Source organism: Dipodomys merriami, unplaced genomic scaffold (assembly GCF_024711535.1).
Source record: "Dipodomys merriami isolate MVZ:Mamm:240054 unplaced genomic scaffold, mDipMer1.0.p SCAF_90, whole genome shotgun sequence".
Classification (NCBI taxonomy): Eukaryota; Metazoa; Chordata; class Mammalia; order Rodentia; family Heteromyidae; genus Dipodomys; species Dipodomys merriami.
Genome location: NW_027206513.1, coordinates 2,433,839 through 2,452,616, shown reverse-complemented (window position 1 = coordinate 2,452,616; position 18,778 = coordinate 2,433,839). Strand labels below are relative to the sequence as shown.

The 18,778-nt window shown below is 41.6% G+C and overlaps 1 protein-coding gene across 1 annotated transcript in view; it reads right to left on the bottom strand.

The window, feature by feature from the left end:
- Mertk (MER proto-oncogene, tyrosine kinase) overlaps positions 1-18,778 on the bottom strand; it is a 133,904-nt gene that overhangs the window by 96,806 nt on the left and 18,320 nt on the right. The window contains exon 2 of the mRNA XM_070013306.1: positions 6,491-6,908. Within this exon, the coding sequence (XP_069869407.1) occupies positions 6,491-6,908 (418 nt within the window). The remainder of the gene's footprint in view (positions 1-6,490; positions 6,909-18,778) is intronic.

Here is an 18,778-nt window from a genome sequence, read left to right as displayed (position 1 = left end):
CGTACTTGTTTAGCATTTTCTAAATACACATATTAACATTAAAAATTAACACACACATAAGCTAAGACCAAGTACTTCAAAAAAAACTTTTTGGGGATAGGTAGGGGAGAGTGTACTGGGATTTGAACGCCGGTACTTGTGCTTGCTAGCAGGTACTTTTACCATGAACCCATGCATTTAGCCCTGATTTTTGAGACAGGGTCTCACTTCCTGCCTACATCTTCCCAAACTTAGTCTCCAAAGTAGCTAGGATTGCTTGGGCACAATCCACATGTTAGTTTTTCTATTTTATTAAGTCTAACAGGTGTGCATCATGCCTGCAGCTCTACATTTTGAAAAAGGTCTATGAACTTTTCTGCCCAGCTGGCCTCCAACCATGATACTCCCAATCTCAGCCTCCCAAATAGCTATAAACACAAGCGTGAGTCACCCAGAAGTTTAAAAAACTTTCAGGGACATTCTCATACCTGATACCACACCTTCTTCCATGTTTCCAGACCACAGGGGATTTGTATGTAAATGGCTGTGAGCTTCCATCATTCCCATCCTTTCTCCCTCTGTTTCATCTTGAAGTTTGGCTTCCAAGTGTGGAAATCCTCTGTGACAGAAGTTATGCTTCTTCCTAGTCCTGATTCTGGTCCCTCCTCACCCAAATCACACTTAAGATCTGAAGAAAACTAAGCATACTAACATACCCTTGCCACTTCTGACATGACCTCTGAGTCTGTGTCTCCTGCTGACTCTCTTCACAGCCACCATAAGACCGAGTCAGCCCTCCTTAATGCAATGACCAGTCATTCTGTTAGCTACATGTGTCCAACAGATAATAGTGTTCCAGAAAAACCCCTACAGAAGCAGGGCTGGCCTGTCTTATAACTAGTGTGTAGCTGTCTGATTGTTGTGATTTTCAGGGGGAAACCCCTACTCCTTTTTATCTAAAATGATACCACCAATAAAAGTTAGAGTTTTCTTAGTATAATTTATCACATCTCTTTCTTCCCTTGGGAAGGAAGAACAAAATGAAGAACAACAGCTCCGGGATGTTGTGGGGAAAGGCAGGAGAAGGGGCTAACAGAAATAAAAGCTCTGGTTCACTAAGATACCTCCTAAACCACACCCACCTTCAGCTAGGACCCAAGACCATATACATGATCAGTCCTTATTTGGACACTGAGGAGTTTGGGATCTGAAGCATGGCATGAGCATGAGTCAAGAAAGTTAAATATAGATGGTCCTCAAGTTATGATAGTTTTACTTACGTATTTTTGTTTTGGGTAGTACTGGGGTTTGAACTCAGGGCCCCATACTTGCTAGGCAGGCATTCTACCACATAAGCCATACCCCAGCTGTTTTTGTTTTTGCTATTTTTCAGATAATCTGACACATTTTTCCTGGACTAATCTGGACAACAGTTTTCCTACCTTTGTCTCCTAGGTAGCTGGAACCACCAATGTGAGCCATACCAGGCCTGTTTGTTGAGACAGTGTCTGTGTATCTTTTTACTCTGATTGACTTGAAACTGTGATTCTCCCAGACTTGGTGTTGTAAGCAGCATATGTTAAAAGCCTAAAACTATTTGTTATTTCTTCACTGGTCCTGAGAACAGATGGATTTCCTTAGGACCTGTGAGCTAAGGTAGGGCAAATCTAGCTGCCTATATCATAACTCTGGGCAAGTCATCTCATTCAATGTTTTTATCTAAAAGGCATCAACCTTACAGCTCTATCCTTGAGCTGAAGAGCTGAAGGACAGTGCTCAGGCCCAGAGTGCAAGCCCCACAACCAACAAAAATAAATAAATAAATAAATATTTTTAAAAAGGCATCAACTTTAGGGTCTTTAGCATCTTCTTCTCTAGCCAGAAACTCCACAACTACTTACATTCTTTTTTTTTTTTTTTTTGGTCCATCATGAGGCTTGAACTCTAAGTACTATCCTTGAACTTTTCAGCTAAAGGTGAGTGCTCTACCACCTAAGCCACAGTGCCACTTCCGGTTTTCTGGTGGTTTATTGGAGATAAGAGTCTCATGGATTTTCCTGCCCAGGCTGGCTTTGAACTGTGATTCTCAGATCTCAGCCTCCTGAGTAGCTAGGATTATAAGTGTGAGCCACCAGCGCCCAGCTACTTACAGTCTTGATAAAGTCACTATAATTTACTTCCTTGAATCACATCTGAAAACTCCTGTGCCATCTGAATATTTCCTTAATAAAGTAGACTAATAGATAGGGCGCCAGTGGCTCAAGCCTGTAATCCTAAATATTCAGGATGTTGAGACTTACAGGCTTGTGGTTCAATGCCAGTCCAGGCAGAAAAGTCTGTGAGACACCATCTGCAATTAGCCAACAAAATGCTACATGGGAAGCATGGCTAAAATGGTAGTGAACCAGCCATGAGAAAGTAAGCCAAACAAGCTTAAAGCCCTGAGTTCAAGCTTTATGCCCAGTTGCCAGAAAAAAAAAAGTAGAAAATATAAAGATGGACTTGATATTTTCTGAGTGCTACCAAACTCAGGTGAATATCTCTCATTTGTAAGACTTCTGACTACTAAATTTGCTTGGGCCTCATTTGGAGTTTAGATATTTCTCTTTCAGAATGGGTTCATGTACAATATGCTGAATACAAACAAAAGAATGAATTCTATTCTAAGGTTCTCAAACTATCACCCAGCTCACCTTCTGAACTCTCCAAAATAAGAACCCAACTATGCAAAGCTTACCAAGTCTCCAACTTTTAAAATGGCCCCTTCCAGGTGTCAAGGACTCAGATCTGTAATCCTAGCTACTTAGGAGGCTGAGATTTAAAGATCCAAGTTCAAGGCCAGCCAAGACAGGAAGGAAAGTCTGTGAGATCCCTGTCTCCATTAGCCAGCAAAAAGCCAGAAGTGGAGGTATAGATCAAGTGGTAGAGCACCAGCCCTGAACAAAAAAGCTAAGGGTCAGCATGTGGGCCCTGAGTTCAAGCTCCACCATTGGAACCCACACACACCCCTACACATTATTGGCACACCCACACCCAACCTCCCCGCCCCCCACATACACACAAGATCCTTAGAGCAGACCTAGATGGCAGCTGAAGTCACCCAAGTGACACCTAAGACCATGTATTTCTTTGTCATTAAATGACCCCTGATTCATTTGTTATGAAATGATTATTTTACTTTTTTCCTTAGACGTTGTGCCTATAGAAAGGTACAGCATCAAATTCTTTATTAGATGCAGGAAAAACAATAGTCAAAAACTCCTGAGGGGCCTCAGCCATCTTGATAGACCCAGCATAGTTAAATCTACCCAGGGAAATCATGGAAGTTTGTTCTTTGCCCTCTGAGAGGTTACCCAGTGACCAAGACTACAGGCTGGGAAAAATAAATAAATAAATAAATATATATGTGTGTGTGTGTATATATATATATATATATATATATATATATATATATATATATATATATATATATATAGTATGTCCCAAGGAAATATTGAGAGAGCAAACTCTGACAGAGCAAACTATGGCAGAGGTTGTTAGGTCTGTGCTGACTGCAAATTCATTTTCTATAAAGGAAACCTAAAATGATTTACTAGAGGCTTGACAGAGTATGGTATTGTGCCAAATGTCAGGTCAGAAAAAGTGAAAACAGACCAGATCCAAGAGGGCTCCATTCATGGGTAGAGGTTTTGCAGAGAAGGCTTTTGTTTTTACTCCAAGTGGCTCTGACCTCATTTTGAGGTACTGATTACAGGCCAACCCATCTGTACAATTGTATACACAAAGATCTGGTACGAAATACAAAACCAACAAACCTTCAGGTTAAAAAAAGTCCATCTGAATGGAGAATGGTGATCACTAGAGGCCAGGAAGAGAGTGGGGGCTGCATCTCCAGCACCAAATGTACTGAGATGAGAAGCCTCAGATCTGGGGCTCCACAGCATACTAGATAGCCTCAGCTCACAATAACGTATCCGATATTTTATGAAGATCTTCATAAAAGGAGCTCAAGGATTCCAAATATAAAGGTATGATAAGGACAGGCAAATGCTGGTTACTCTGATTTGATCAGTGCACACTGTGTACATGTATATAAACATCACACTGTACCCTGTTAATACATACAAGCTAATAAAGGTGCCAGACGCTGGTGACACATGCTTATAAGTCTAGCTATTCAGGAGGATTAGATCTGAGGATCATGGTTCAAAGTGAGCCCAAGCAGAAAAGTCCAAGAGGCTCTATTTCCAACTAACCAGCAATATGCTGGATGAAAGCTGTGGATCAAGTGGCAGAGCACCTACTATGAGCAGAAAAAGCCAAATGAGAGTTTAGAGCCCTGAATTCAAGCCAGCCCTAAATAAATAAATATGTCAAGAAAGAACAAAAAAGGGGGTAAGGAAGCAAATAAAACCCACCTCAGGTTAAGAGGAAAGAGTAGTGGGGAGAAGAAAATAGTTCTCTAAAGCATCTGAAACAAGATGACTCAACTTTGAGGGCAATGGAATATTCTAGAAACATTTCCTGCCTTGCCCACTCCTTGTCACCACTAACTCAGTAACCTTACTCTTGGAAAACAAAGCAGAATACTATAATGGTTACCCAGGTGGCTGAAAGGCTATGTCATTTCCTCAGACCATAGATAGCTGCTCCTCCTTTCTCATGCCTGCCATGCGTGAGGGCTGTATCAGTACCACAACTGAAAGCAGAAGAAAGGGTTAGATATGGAGGTGTAGAGGCTATAGGCAAATAAAAACCTGAGAGGGGAAGTAGAGCTAAGGCTCAAGGAGTAGAGCAACAAAGCTAAGCAAGAGGCAAGGCCCTAAGTCTGAAACCTAGTACTAGTGTGTGCCCATGCACGTTTGCAACACACACACACACACACACACACACACACACACACATACACACACACACACACACACACACACACACACGAAGAAAAGGGGAAGCTAGGAGGGCTGCACTGTTTTAAAAGTCCCATATCTGGCCAGGCACCAATGGCTTATGCCTATAATTCTAACTACTCAGGAGGCTAAGATCTGAGGATCGTGGTTTGAAACCAGCATAGGCAGAAAAGTCAGTAAGACTCTTATCTACAATCAACCACTCAGAAAAATCCAGAAGTGGCACTGTGGCTCAAGTGGTAGAGTCCTAGCCTTGAGCACAAAGAGGCTCAGGGACAGTGTCCAGGCCCTGAGTTTAAGCCCCAAGACCAGAAAAAAAAAAGTCCCCACACCCACCAGGTGATTTTGGCATTTTTCATAGTCCTTAAAAATGTTTCCCTTGTCCTCAGAAAGCTAAATATTGACCTCCCTTATGACCCAGCCATACCACTTCTAGGCATCAACCCTGAACAACAGGAACCAATATATAAGGACACAGGCACCTCCATGTTTATTGCAGCACTGTTCACAATAGCCATGATATGGAAACATCCCAGATGTCCCACCACAGATGAATGGATCCAAAAATTGTGGTATCTATACACAATGGAATATTATGCAGCCATTAGAAAGGTCAAAATAATGGCATTTGCAGGGAAATGGATGGAACCAGAAAAAATCATGTTGAGCAAGGTAAGCCAAGAGCAAAGAGACAAATGGCACATGGTCTCCCTGATAAGTGGATGTTAAATCCAAAATATAAGGTGATATGACAAAAGTAACAAGGTTTAAGAAACAAAGGACTTCCACTGATCTGGTCGAATCACTACTAAATAACCCCATGCTGCTGATAACATATATGGTATGGTACATATGTGTACACAGGAGGGAAACCAGGAGGACACAGAACTAGAGGGAATCAGGGAAAAACATACAACAGCGGGACCCATCAGCTGCACTGGACATTGACCAAAATGAACTAAGCAACTCAATGGCAGCGATGGGAGGGAGGGAACAGCTGATGCTATGCAAAACAAAAGAAATGTACATGTCACCCAATGTGGAAGAAATAACTGTTATCGTCAAAGCTCATAGAACTCATAAATGTTATTGACCATGATAGACAATTTGCCCCATGAAAGTTAGAATGTGTTTGTGACTTTAACTAAGCATCACTATCCCACAATACTGTGAAATTTGGGAAACTACATAATCATTTAATCATAATAAAGAATCTGAAAAAAAAATGTTTTCCTTGGGTTAGGAGTATAGCTCAGAGGCTCTGGGTTTGAGAGCTAGCACTATAAAAACAATCTCTCCTCATCCCACCCTTCTGCCCAAAACACCTTTCCACTCACTGGTGGGCGCACCGGTGTGGCTCTTCAGGAGAGCTGTACTGGATACCATTAGGACCAGACTCCACATGCTCTGTTACCACAGACACAGTGGAGCCCAGGTCATCTTGAAGGAAGTCCACAACACCAACAGACAGCTTTTCATCTACACACTCTAGGGAGCAAGATGCCTAACAGCAAACAAGGCTAGTGTTTTACTTAGAAGGCTTTTGCTTTGAGGCAGTATTAGCATAATAACATGTAAAAAAGAAAGGAAGCAAGAACGCATACCTGAAGGAAGATATGATTGATGTCCCTTCATCATCAGGATAAAACTGTGTAATGGAATGATGTGCCCCAAGTAGTTCCTTCCCATCTTTCCACCAAAAAATACCAGTAGGTTCCAGGTATATACTAGGTATATTGATTGAGCAATTAAACTTGACATCTTTATGCTCAGAAAGTATTATGTGTCCAACTGTGTGATTAAATGCAAGAGGCGGGAGAAGCTTTGAGATCGCAGAGGGCACCTGGGGAAGAACTTTGGGTCCTGGATGTGGTCTTTGTGTCTGGATTGGTGACATCAAGGCAGGCTGGTCTCCACTGGAGAGAGGAAAGGGGAGTGGCCTGTGGTTGACTGGCAGGCTCCCTGAGAAAGGTCCTGGGGATGGTTGGTCCAACTTGGTTTCTCCTTCCACTTCAACAATAACTGCAAAACAGAACATCCGAGTTTAGTCCTCATATCATGAAGAAGAGTTTCTACTTCTTAGGCCAGGATGAGTTTCTACTTCTTAGGCATCCTCAGTGCTCTCAGAAAAGATGAGTAGAATCTGCTTATTATGCACATTGGTCATGTAGTCTCATTACCAAACTCAGTTTACTTGTCTCCTTCTGAAGAGTTCTCAGGCAATAAGTCAGACATGTGGCTCATGTCTGTAATCCCAGCCTTCAGGAGGATGAAGCAAGAAGACCTCAGGTTTATGGGTAGCCTGGACTACAAAGTGAGACGCCTCAAAAAAAAATTTTGGCAGAAAAATGGAGAGAGGGAGGGGGAACAAATACAGTCATAATACTCAATGTACATATGTAAAAATGTAACTAGGTAACTTGAGGGACGGATGATGGGATGGGGACACATGGTAGAGAACAATGGGAGAGGTGACAATCTAGTCATAAGCTAATATGTTGAACTGAAAGTCCTTTATACAATTACTTGGAAATATTTTTTGACCTTCATATAAGCAAAATCTTTTTTTTAATTTTTATTTATTTTTTATTGTGAAAATACTGTACAGAGGGGTTACAATTAGATGGGTAAAATAATGAGTACATTTCTTATCAAGCATTGTAGCCTCTTCCTTTTTTTCCCCTTCCCATCCCTTCCCAGCCTCCTCCAGCTCTCCCTCCCAGTCCTCCCCCCTACCACCACCAAAGTTGTAAAGTTCATTTTCGACATGACAACTTGTACTTCTCATTGTTGCAACGGGTCCACCTGTATCCTTATTTAAACGACTTGTTTTTCCCCTTCCCCTCCACAAATTATACCGACATCAAATACAGTGAAAGCAGGGGTTATACTGTGGGGGAGGGACATACAAAGCAACAAAGAAATAATCTTATAAATGCATTAGAAACAAATGCATGAAAGAAAAAAAACATTTGAATACATATCTTAGGGTTCATTTTCCTAATATCACCTTATCTGACCTTTTCTGCTTGACTCATACATATACTAGATATTGCAAATAAGGGAAACCATGGACCTATGTTTCTTTGGGCTTGGCTTACTTCACTTAATATAATTTTTTTCCAAGTCTTTCCATTTCCTAACAAATATTTTTTTTGTTTTTTGGGTCTAGTTATGGGGCCTGAACTCTGGGCCTGGGCGCTGTCCCTCAGCTCTTCAGCTCAAGGCTAGCGCTCTACCACTTGAGCCAAAGTGCCACTTCCGGCTTTTTTCTTTTTGCTTATGTGGTGCTGAGGAATCGAACCCAGGGCCTCAGGCATGCAAGGCAAGCGCTTTACCACTGAGCCACCTTCCCAGCCCTAACAAATATTTTTTAAACACTATAAAAGAATCAAAATCTACACAGTGAGACCAAAGGAGGATACTCATAGGGGAGGAACACAAAAGCTCAATGTACATGTGCCTCCAGTCACATAAAATAATATTCATCAAAATGAATTTCAGGAAATGGAAACAAGAGGTTTTTTTTTCTTTGTTCTTTTCTTTTCTTTTTGTCTTGTGTGTTTGTTCATCTGTCTTTGGGAAGGCAAAGAGGGGCACAGAAATGAAAGGACAAAGAGAGAACAAATGTAGCAGTGGTACTCACTGGACACTATGTTGAAAATGAACTATAAAACTTGTGGATGAGATGCTGGGCACTGGTGGCTCACACCTATATTCCCAGCTAGGAGGCTGAGATCTGAGGATTGAAGTTTAAAGCCAGCCTGGGTAGGAAAGTCCATGAGACTCATCTCCAATTAACTACTAGAAAACTGGAAGTGGCACTGTGGCTTAAGTGGTAGAGCGCTAGCCTTGAACTGAAGAGCTAAGGGACAACTCCCAGGCCCAAAGTTCAAGATCTACGGCTGACCAAAAAACAAACAAACTTGTGGATGGGGATGGGAGGAAAAAACTGGGAGAGACCAGGGAAGGGGTGATGGTCATTACCTGTACTCATTACCTGACATATGTAACTGTAACCTCTCTATACATCACCTTTATAATAACAACAAAAAAGAATTAAAAACTCAAAAATTTAAACATTTAATTATAAGAGAAAAGGCATTTTAAAGAAATAAAATTTCGGGGCTGGGAAGGTGGCTCTAGTGGTAGAGTGCTTGTCTTGCATGCATGAGGTCCTGGGTTCGATTCCTCAGCACCACATAAGCAGAAAAAGATGGAAGTGGTGCTGTGGCCCAAGTGGTAGAGCACTATCCTTGAACTGAAGAGCTGAGGGACAGTGCCCAGGCCCAAAGTTCAGGCAACATGACTGGCAAAAAAAAAAAAAGAAAAGAAAAAGTAATAAAATTTCTCCTACATAGAAAAAATTCTTTTTCTTTAATGGTAACTCATTCCAAGTCCTTCTACCCAACTCTACAGGAAGGTGATGGTACAGAAGGGCTTTCCACCAAAAAATACCAGTGGGTTTCAGGTACATACTAGGTATATGGATTTAGCAATATTTATGCTCAAAAGCATTATGTGTCCAACTGTGTGATTAAATGCAAGAGGTGGGAAATGATCACTTACTGCACATACTACGGCATGAATTTAGTCAATAGTTTTCAAAAAGTTGCTATGGTTCAAAAAAGGAAATGAATGTAGCTTATGTTACCAGACTTGGAGCATTCAGTAAATGCCTGCCTTCTGGAATGAACTGCAGAATATTTCTTATTTCATCTGGCCCATGAGTCTTTCTAAAAATAGAGGCTCGCATCAGTTGTATTTTCAGCCTTTTTAAACACCATTATGGAGCATACATTCTATGATGGTTATTTATTCAAACAGGTTGTCAGTGAGCCGTTAATGGGAGAGAGACACAGGCCTGGCACTTTATGCTATGGATTAGTACAGAGGGACCCCCAGCCCTACTCAGTATGTCACACTCTGCTAGGCTTGTGAGTGTGAGTATGTGTATATGTGCAGAGGACAGCATAGCTTCTGCTTAGAGCTAAGCAAAGGTTAGTAAATAAGAACCCAGAATGTCCAATTAACTTGAATTTCAGGAAAAATAACAAATTTTTGATATAATAAAGGACTTAAGTGGCCATTGAGATATAGAGATCAAAGAGAAAAAGAAAGGGGATCTGGGAAATTTGTCTTAACATGTCATTCTAGATAGCATATTTATTTTTATTTATTTTTATTTTAAAGATACTGTACAGAGGAGTTACAGTTACATAAGTAATGAGTACATTTCCTATCAAGCATTGTTACCCTCTCCTTTGTTTTCCCCCTACCATCCCTTCCCTCCCCATCTCTCCAACTTCTCCCTCCCCCCCCCCACCAAGTTATAAAGTTTGTTTTAAACATAGTGTCTTGTACATCTCATTGTTACAATGGGTCAAGCTATAGCTTTGTTTCAGCATTTTGTTATTTCCCTTTTCCTCCCCAAATTAGAAAGAATGTATATACAAGATGCAGGGCACCTGAATCAAATACAGTGAAAACAGGGGTTATACCCTGGGGAAAGAACATACAAAAGAAACAAAAAAAAATCACATAGTACATTAAAAACAACAGCAACAAAGATAAAACCTCTTGTGTCCTTATCTTGGGGTTCATTTCACTTCCCATTATCTTTTTGTGTGTGTGTGTGGGGGTGTGGGGCTTGAACTCTGGGCCTGGGCACTGTCCCTGCTCTCTTCAGCTCAAGGCGAGTGCTCTACCGCTTGAGCCACAGTGCCACTTCTGGGTTTTCTAGTGGTTTATTGGAGATAAGAGTCTCACGGACTTTCCTGCCTAAGCTGGCTTTGAACCGTGCTGCTCAGATCTCAGCCTCCTTAGTAGCTAGGATTACATGCTTGAGCCACCAGCACCCAGCCACATCATCTTTTGACCTTTTCTGCTTGTCTGGTAAGATTATCCTAGACATATACTAGTTATTGCAAATAAGGGAAACCATGGGACCTATGTTTCTTTGGGTATGGCTTACTTCACTTAATATAATTTTTTCCAAGTCTTTCCATTTTCTAACAAATGGAGGTGGTGCCATTCTTTCTGATGGAGGCATTCATATCTATCTATCTATCTATCTATCTATCTATCTATCTATCTATCTATCTATCTATCTATCTATATCACATTTTCTTGATCCATTCATCCACTGAGGGCATCTGGGTTGGTCCATATGTTAGCTATGGTGAATAATGCTGTGATAAACATAGTTGTGTTGGTAGCTTTAGTACAGCAAAAGCAATCCTTAGCAGAAAGAACAGCGCTGGAGGAATATCAATACCAAATTTCAAACTCTACTACAAAGCCATAGTAATCAAAACAGCTTGGTACTGGCACAAAAACAGACCTGAGGACCAATGGAATAGAACTGAAGACCCATAATTGAACCCACAGACCTATAGCCACCTAATCTTCAATAAGAGAGCTAAAAAATAGAATGGAAGAAAGATAGACTCTTCAGTAAACAGGTGCTGGCAAAACTGGTTAGACAACTGTAGAAAACTAAAGCTAGATCCTTATATATCACCCTGCACCAGAATCAACTCCAAATGGATCAAAGACCTTGAAGTAAAAGCAGAAACCCTGAAAACATTACAGGAAGAAATAGGAGAAATTCTAGGGCTTCCTGGCACAGGCCAAAATTTTCTTAATAAAGACCCAGAAACACAACAAATCAAAGAAAGGTTGGACAAATGGGATTGCGTGAAACTGCAGAGCTTCTGCAAGGCAAAGGGACATAGCTACCAAGATCAATAGAAAGCCCACAGATTGGGAGAAGATCTTCACTAGCCATAAAACAGACAAGGGCCTCATATCTAAATATACTTAAAACTCAAAAAATTAAATCTCCTAACAACAAATCCTCGAAGAAAAAACTGCCCAATTAATAAGTGAGCTAAAGACTTAAAGAGAGACTTCTTTGAAGAGGAAATAAGAATGGCCAATAGATACATGAAGAAATGCTCAACTTCTCTAGCCATAAAAGAAATGCAAATCAAAACAACATTGAGATTCCACCTCACCCCAGTTAGAATGGCTATATAATCAAGAACTCTAATAACAACAGATGCTGGAGGGGATGTGGACAGAAGGAAACCTTACTGCATTGTTGGTGGGAGTGTAAACTTGTTCAACCACTCTGGAAAGCAGTATGGAGGTTCCTCAAAAGACTCCACATAGAGCTCCCCTATGACCCAGCAATCCCACTTTGGGGCATAGATAACGTTTCTATCCCTCCACTCTGGCCATTGCTCCAGATCATAAGAACCTCACAGCACAGCTGTTCCCCACTCCAGAACCATTCCCTCCCAGGCGGGTTCTGTAATGGGTCCTCTCTTTAGGTTCTGCCTCCTTAAGGAGTAAGGATGAATGCATGGTAGCTGATAAGAGATTTACTTCACTGCTTTTCCTTGTCCCGAGGCCTTAGTGGCTGAGACTGCAGGGCCCTCTGGGTGCTTTGGCAGAGGACGACATGCCATTTTGAGGTTTGGGGTATGTGTGTTAGGAAAATATGTTAGAGAACTTATCTTAAGATGATAAATTGTTGTTGTTCAGCTATTTTGGCAATATAATGCTTTCTCTAACCACCACTCCTTCCCTTCTACAGATAGGGAACACTTTTAGAATTATTTCTTGGGGTGTGATGGTAAAGGATGAAATCAGACAAAAAGATTCAGCAGTATAGTAAACTTTATTTATTTCTTTATTTATGTGCTGGTTCTGGGGCTTGAACTTAAGGCATAGGACTATCCCTTAGCTTCTTCACTCAAAGCTAGTGCTCTACTGCCTGAGCCACAGTTCCTTTTATGGCTTTTTTTTCTTTTTTCTTTTTGGTTTCTTTCTTTCTTTCTTTCTTTCTTTCTTTCTTTCTTTCTTTCTTTCTTTCTTTCTTTTTTGTCAGTTAATTGGGGATAAGAGTCTCACGTATTTTCCTGGCCTGGCTGGCTTTGAAGTGCAATCCTCAGATCTCCATCTCCTGAGTAGCTAGGATTTTACAGGCATGAGCCGCTAGTGCCCAGCTACAAGCCTTTCCAATTGACATGAACATGTTCTCATCAACCTTTTGATAATGAAGGTGGCTTATTAGATGATGGCCATTTCAGGAGACAATTTTCAAAGAATGGTTAGTCTGTTTGAAAGACATATTAAAAGCTCACATCAGAGACTTTACCTGAACATGGTCCTTTCTACATGTGGAAAAGTTGACTGCTTCTGGCTGTAATTTGGGTGGAATGCATAAGAAGTCATTCCTCCCACTTCTCCCAAGGTTGTTCCATTGTGGGGACTGGACAAGCAGCTTAAGTGGGATGAGTAATGTGTTATAGCAAGTTCAGCCAAAATAGCCTCTGGCTTACCCAGTTAAAAGAAGCTGCTAGGCAGAGTGCATTGGCTCATGCTAGTAATCCTAGCTATTCTGGAGGCAAAGGTCAGAAGTAACCATAAAAGCCAGGTGTGGTAGCATGCACCTGTCATCCCAGATACATACAAGGCATAAATAGAAAGATCATGGCCCAGGATGACCCAGGGAAAAGCAAGAGATACTACCTGAAAAATAAGTAAGGCAAAAATGGACATAGTTCAAGTAGTAGAGCACTCCGTCCCAAAGTTGGTATTCTCTGTCCTGAATCTGTATATTTCCAATCACCAATCAGCCCTGAATAAATTCCAACTGTTGACTTCCTAAAATCAAGGATTTTGCCACTACTATCTTCTCCCTGAGCTCAGCACAGGAACAGGCCATGGACCATAATTAGCATAAATCAGGGATATTGTACCTTGTTTTCCTGAACACATTTGTGGCTTACTCAGCAGCTCTAGGGGGCATTTCTGAACCCAGCACGCTGCATGGTGTGGAGCTGAACATCTATGGAATGGGGTTGAGATGTGTGCAGCATTCTACAGGGTATACTGGGAAGAGAGCAGTCCAGAAAAGGGCATTGTGTGACTGGGAGGGGGACAGCGGCAGGACAACTGGCATGTGGTATAGGCACCTTTGCACTGCATACAGCTGTGTGTCAGGCATTTGGGGGTTTGGGGAAGTCAGACTTAGATTCAAAATTGGTCAATTAGAGAGATGCCAGTAAAGAGCTTTTATTCTAGTCAGGTGCTGGTTGCTCATGTCTGTAATCCTAGCTACTCAGAAGGCTGAGACTTGAAAATCTTGGTTTGAAGTGAGCCCAGGCAGAAAATTCCATGAGACTCTTAGCTCCCATTAGCCACCAAAAAACTGGAAGTGGGCTTGTGGCTCAAGTAATAGAATACCAGCCTTGAGCAAAAAAGCCAAGGAAGGAAGCAAGGTTCTGAGTTCAATTCCTATAACCAACACACACAAAAATTTTAATTGATTAATTTAAATATAATACACACACACACACACACACACACACACACACACACACACACACACACACACACACACACACACACAGGATGAACCAGTGCATCCCATCCTTAAATCCATGAGCAGTTTGAGCACACTGTGAGGGCAGCAGGAGGTGAGGTGAATACAGCATAGTGGTTAGCCAGCAGTTCTGTATCCAGATAGCCAAGGGCTGCCCAGTCCTTTGTTGCCTTAGACACAACTCCAAGATCTCTATAACTTTTCTGAGCCCCCAAAGGGAAGAGAGCCTTGGACTCAGGGGCTGACATGAACCAGTCCCACTAGCACACAACATGCACTGGCCAGGATGACTGTAATTTCTTTTCTCTGACCCCTAGCAATTTCTGACACCAGCTCTTGTGGTAGTGAGGACTGAGACTAGTGATGTCCATCAGAGCTGAGGCAATGCAGAATGGTGAAACTGGAGCGTGCTTTGGAATGGGAATGGAAGTGTGCTTTGGGTTTGTCATGTCAAAGGCCTCTCAGCTATTAGGAATTAAGTCTCTCCAGGGATGGTTTCAGACAGTCTTTCTTAACATAGGCTCTTTTGATCTTTTTTTTTTTTTTCCTGATAGAGCCTGAATTCAGGGCCCAAGGCACTATTTCTTAATTTTTTTGCTCAAGGCTTGGGACTCTGCCACTTGAATCACAGCTCAACTTTCAGTTTTTGGTGGTTAACTGGAGATAAGAGTCTCACAAACTTTCCTGCCTGGTCTGGCTTCAAACTGCGATCCTCAGATCTCAGCATCCTGAGTAGAGCGCTAGCCTTGAGCTAGCATTCTAGCCTTGAGCTGAAGAGCTGAGAGTCAGCGCCCAGGCCCAGGGTTCAGGCCCCACTACCGACAAAAACAAACAAACAAAAGTAGCAGAGTTACAGAAGCTAAAAGAGGTGGTTAGTCAGTATACAAGTCCTATCTAGGGGCAAAGGTAGAACACTTTGGTGGCGGCTACAGTTCGGTTTCATGATTTACAAAAGCACAGTTACATTTACATTCCCAAATTATCCATTATTAATAAGCAGGAACTTCTAATTTCTATATAACCTAAATCAAATATTATATTTCATATTTAAATTCTCTACTACATTATCTAAGGGCAAGAACATTATTTGTCTACCTAGGGAAGCCTTTTCTTTATGCAAACAGAAAAATTTCTAGATGATAGACAATGGGAAAAAAAAGTATAATATTTCAGCAATAATCACTTGATCTACTCAAGCAGTCCTAAACAGTGCATGGCAATCATTAACTTAAGGCAATATACTTGGAAAAAGCTAAAGGAAGAAAAGGCCATTGTGGGGTGAATGAGCCCCATGGGCTGCCTTTGTGTACATGTGTAGCTAGCAACACCTGACAAGAAGACCTTGGCCTCGAGTAAGCAGTGGATAGAACTGAGCAGAAAGCAGGGGCTTAGAACAATGGTAGAGGAGTTAAGTAGTGCCCCAAGCACTCCCAGCTGCCATACAAGAAGTCCCCAATACCAGGGAAAGCCCAGAGATGAACACAGTGGGAAAGCAAAGCAGTAGCCTAGAAAGTGTTACGTTGGTAAGGGAAGATTTTTTACCAGGGCCACAGTCAGCACAGGGTTGCCAGATGAAAACTAGAATATCACTTTACATTTAAATTTCAGATACACATGATCATGCGGCATAAAAAGCCATCTGAAGCCAGAGCTCCAAAGAGTTCATTGCTGACTATTAGGGCCACAGGTCAGCCTTCTGGACCTAGAGCATGAGAGTGAATCAGAAGGGGCAAATGAAGACCCCGATGTGAGGAAAAACTAGCCTTTTCCATCTACCTCACTTCCTTGTCCCTCAGACCCACCCTCCTGCTACCTGGATGGGGATGGAGGCTATGTGCTCCCTCTTGGGGGAAATATGGCTCCTCTAATAAACCTTATAATAATCTTTCTCCTGTGCCTGCCTATCTGCCTCTGCATGGTCCCCTGGGATGGATGTGTCCGATCCTCTTACACTTGTGATCAGCTAGCCATGTTAGTTAGGGAGGTATGTCTTGTGTTGAAGGAGTTAAAACAATAAACTGCATTTACCAAGTGTGTTGTTTGTTAAAAAGATAAATATTTATCAGTGGAGTTAAAAGGAATGTTAGTGGGAGCTTTCCACTGACATCAACCCCCTCCAACTGTCCTCCTCCCATCCAGAGGTGATGAGAAGAAATAAAAAAAGCCTTTGATAGGAATTAGAGAATGGCCCCCTTTCTAACCTTGGTAATCAATTGTACTTAGAATGTGAGCCTAATTCCTTAACAAGGAGGAGCAACAGTTTGAATTGGGATAAAAAAAAAAAAATAGCAAACTGCCCTACATGGTGTGCCTGTCTGTACCCTTTTGTGAAAAAGTAAAATGCCTTGAAGAAATCTCCAGTAACTCTTGTGTGTCTATTCATTTCAGACACCAGAGAGCCGTACATTTTCTAACACTAGCACACCACGCAAGCTACTGACCTCCCTGAGAGCTGGCTTATTGAGGTGACACCCCTGCTGTCCCTGCTTCCACACATTCCTTTTGGCTAAAGAGGGAGCAATGTGCCTCTCCCCTTGGCCTTGATCATACTCCTCAGCAAGAGCCTCCAAAGGTTTAGATGACAGCCTTTAATCTGACTCCGATTTTTTGTTTTGAAGGGGGAGCAGTACTAAGATTTCAACTCAGGACCTCACACTTACTAGGCATATATTCTACCACTGGAACTACAGCCCAACTCTTTCTGTTTTAGTTATTTGGGGGATAGGGTCTTGGATTTGTATTCTGGCTGGCCAGGCCCATGATCTTTCTACACCAGTTTCCATGTAGCTAGGATCACAGGCATGTCCCCCACACCCAACTATTCATTGAAATTAGGTCTTGCTAACATTTTGCTCGGCTGCCATCAAACTGCAACACTCCTTACTGCCAGCTCCCAAGTAGCTGAGCTACCATATCTGGTGAAAGTCTCCTATTTTTTGACATGGATTCCCTGAAAAAGGTCTACATTTCTATGTGACTTGGGAGGAAAGGGCCTGAAGAAGGAACATGATGAGAACAACTACTATAGAGCCACAGGAACATGGTTTGACACCAGCTTAGTCACGCAGTGGCAAGGCGATCTCATGTAAATGACTTGTCATCCAAGACTCAATCTCCTCATCTGTAAAGGAAGATATCTTAGAGACCAGAGCTGAGAGCTATAGGCAGAACACTGAAGAGTTTGGTGGGTGCAAACATGCAAAAACAACAACAAACCCAGCTATTATTTCCAAAACATGGAGCATCTGATCTGACTTGTTTCAGAAATGCAACTAGTGATGCCTGGATCAGCAATACCAGACATATGGAACCGATTATGCTGAGTTAGCCCATTCAGCCCTTCACAGAGAAATATGAACACAGAGTATTTACTTAACCAAGGGTTTTCCTTCGCTTTCCGCTTTGTCAGCCTGCCAAGTGTTGCAAAGAGACTCTGAGGCAATGCTTTCTAGCCAAGGTCATGCAGCATCCTCCACCACTTTCCCCCCACTAGAGAGGGGGCGCCTAGGGTTGATTTCCCCCAAGACCCAGATGTGGCTATATAAGAAAGTCTCTTCTGAGAGTCTCTGAGAATCCAAGTTTAAAGCCTCCATCATGCCACTTCCAAACATATTCTCCAGATCACCAATACCTGCATTATTAACAAAAAACCATTCTTTTAAGGAAATAAGTATTTCCTTATAAAATATGACTACCTTTGAAAGACTAATCCCTTAGCAACAAATGGTTTGCTAAAATCTTTTTTTAAGGGACAGAGGGCAAAGAATTCTCTCCGAAAGCAAAGACATACTTTTCACTATTTTTCTCATTAAGTATACTTTAAAATGCAGGGTATTATATAAAAAAAATTAAATGTCAAAAGACGTCATAGTCAAAACCAAAGAGACCCTGGGTGCTGGTAGCTCACACCTATAATCCTAGCTACTGGGAAAGTTGAGATTCAGAGATCATGATTTAACTAGAGTCCTGGCAGAAAAGTTTGTTTATATTCTATTTTCAACGTAACTAGCAGAAAGCTGGGCTGGAGGCATGGATCAAGTGGTAGAGCACTTTTTGAACAAGCAAGCTTGACGAGCTTGAGGTCCTGAATTCAAATCCTAGTACTGGCAAACAAATACACATATACAACCAAAGAGTCCAAAAACTAGCATGGTGGTTGCTAGGGCCTGGGTTCAGGGGATGGGAAAGCATTTAACAGAGGCAGTTTCAGTTTTATGTTCTGGAGGTTGACAGTGGTGACAATTGCACAACATTATGAAAGTATTTAAAACCAATGAAGTATACATTTAAACACAGTTAAGATGCTAAATTATTTGATGTTACATATACTTTACCTCAATTTTAAAAAAGAAAAGGAAAAGGAAAAGAAGCCTCTGAAAAGAAGGAACAGACTAGCTAGGACCTTAAGAACCAAGAATTGCTTTCCCCCCATACATTCCAATCTTGGAACTGAAGAGGCTAGTAACCTAGAAAAGTGAATGAACAGCTCTCCAAA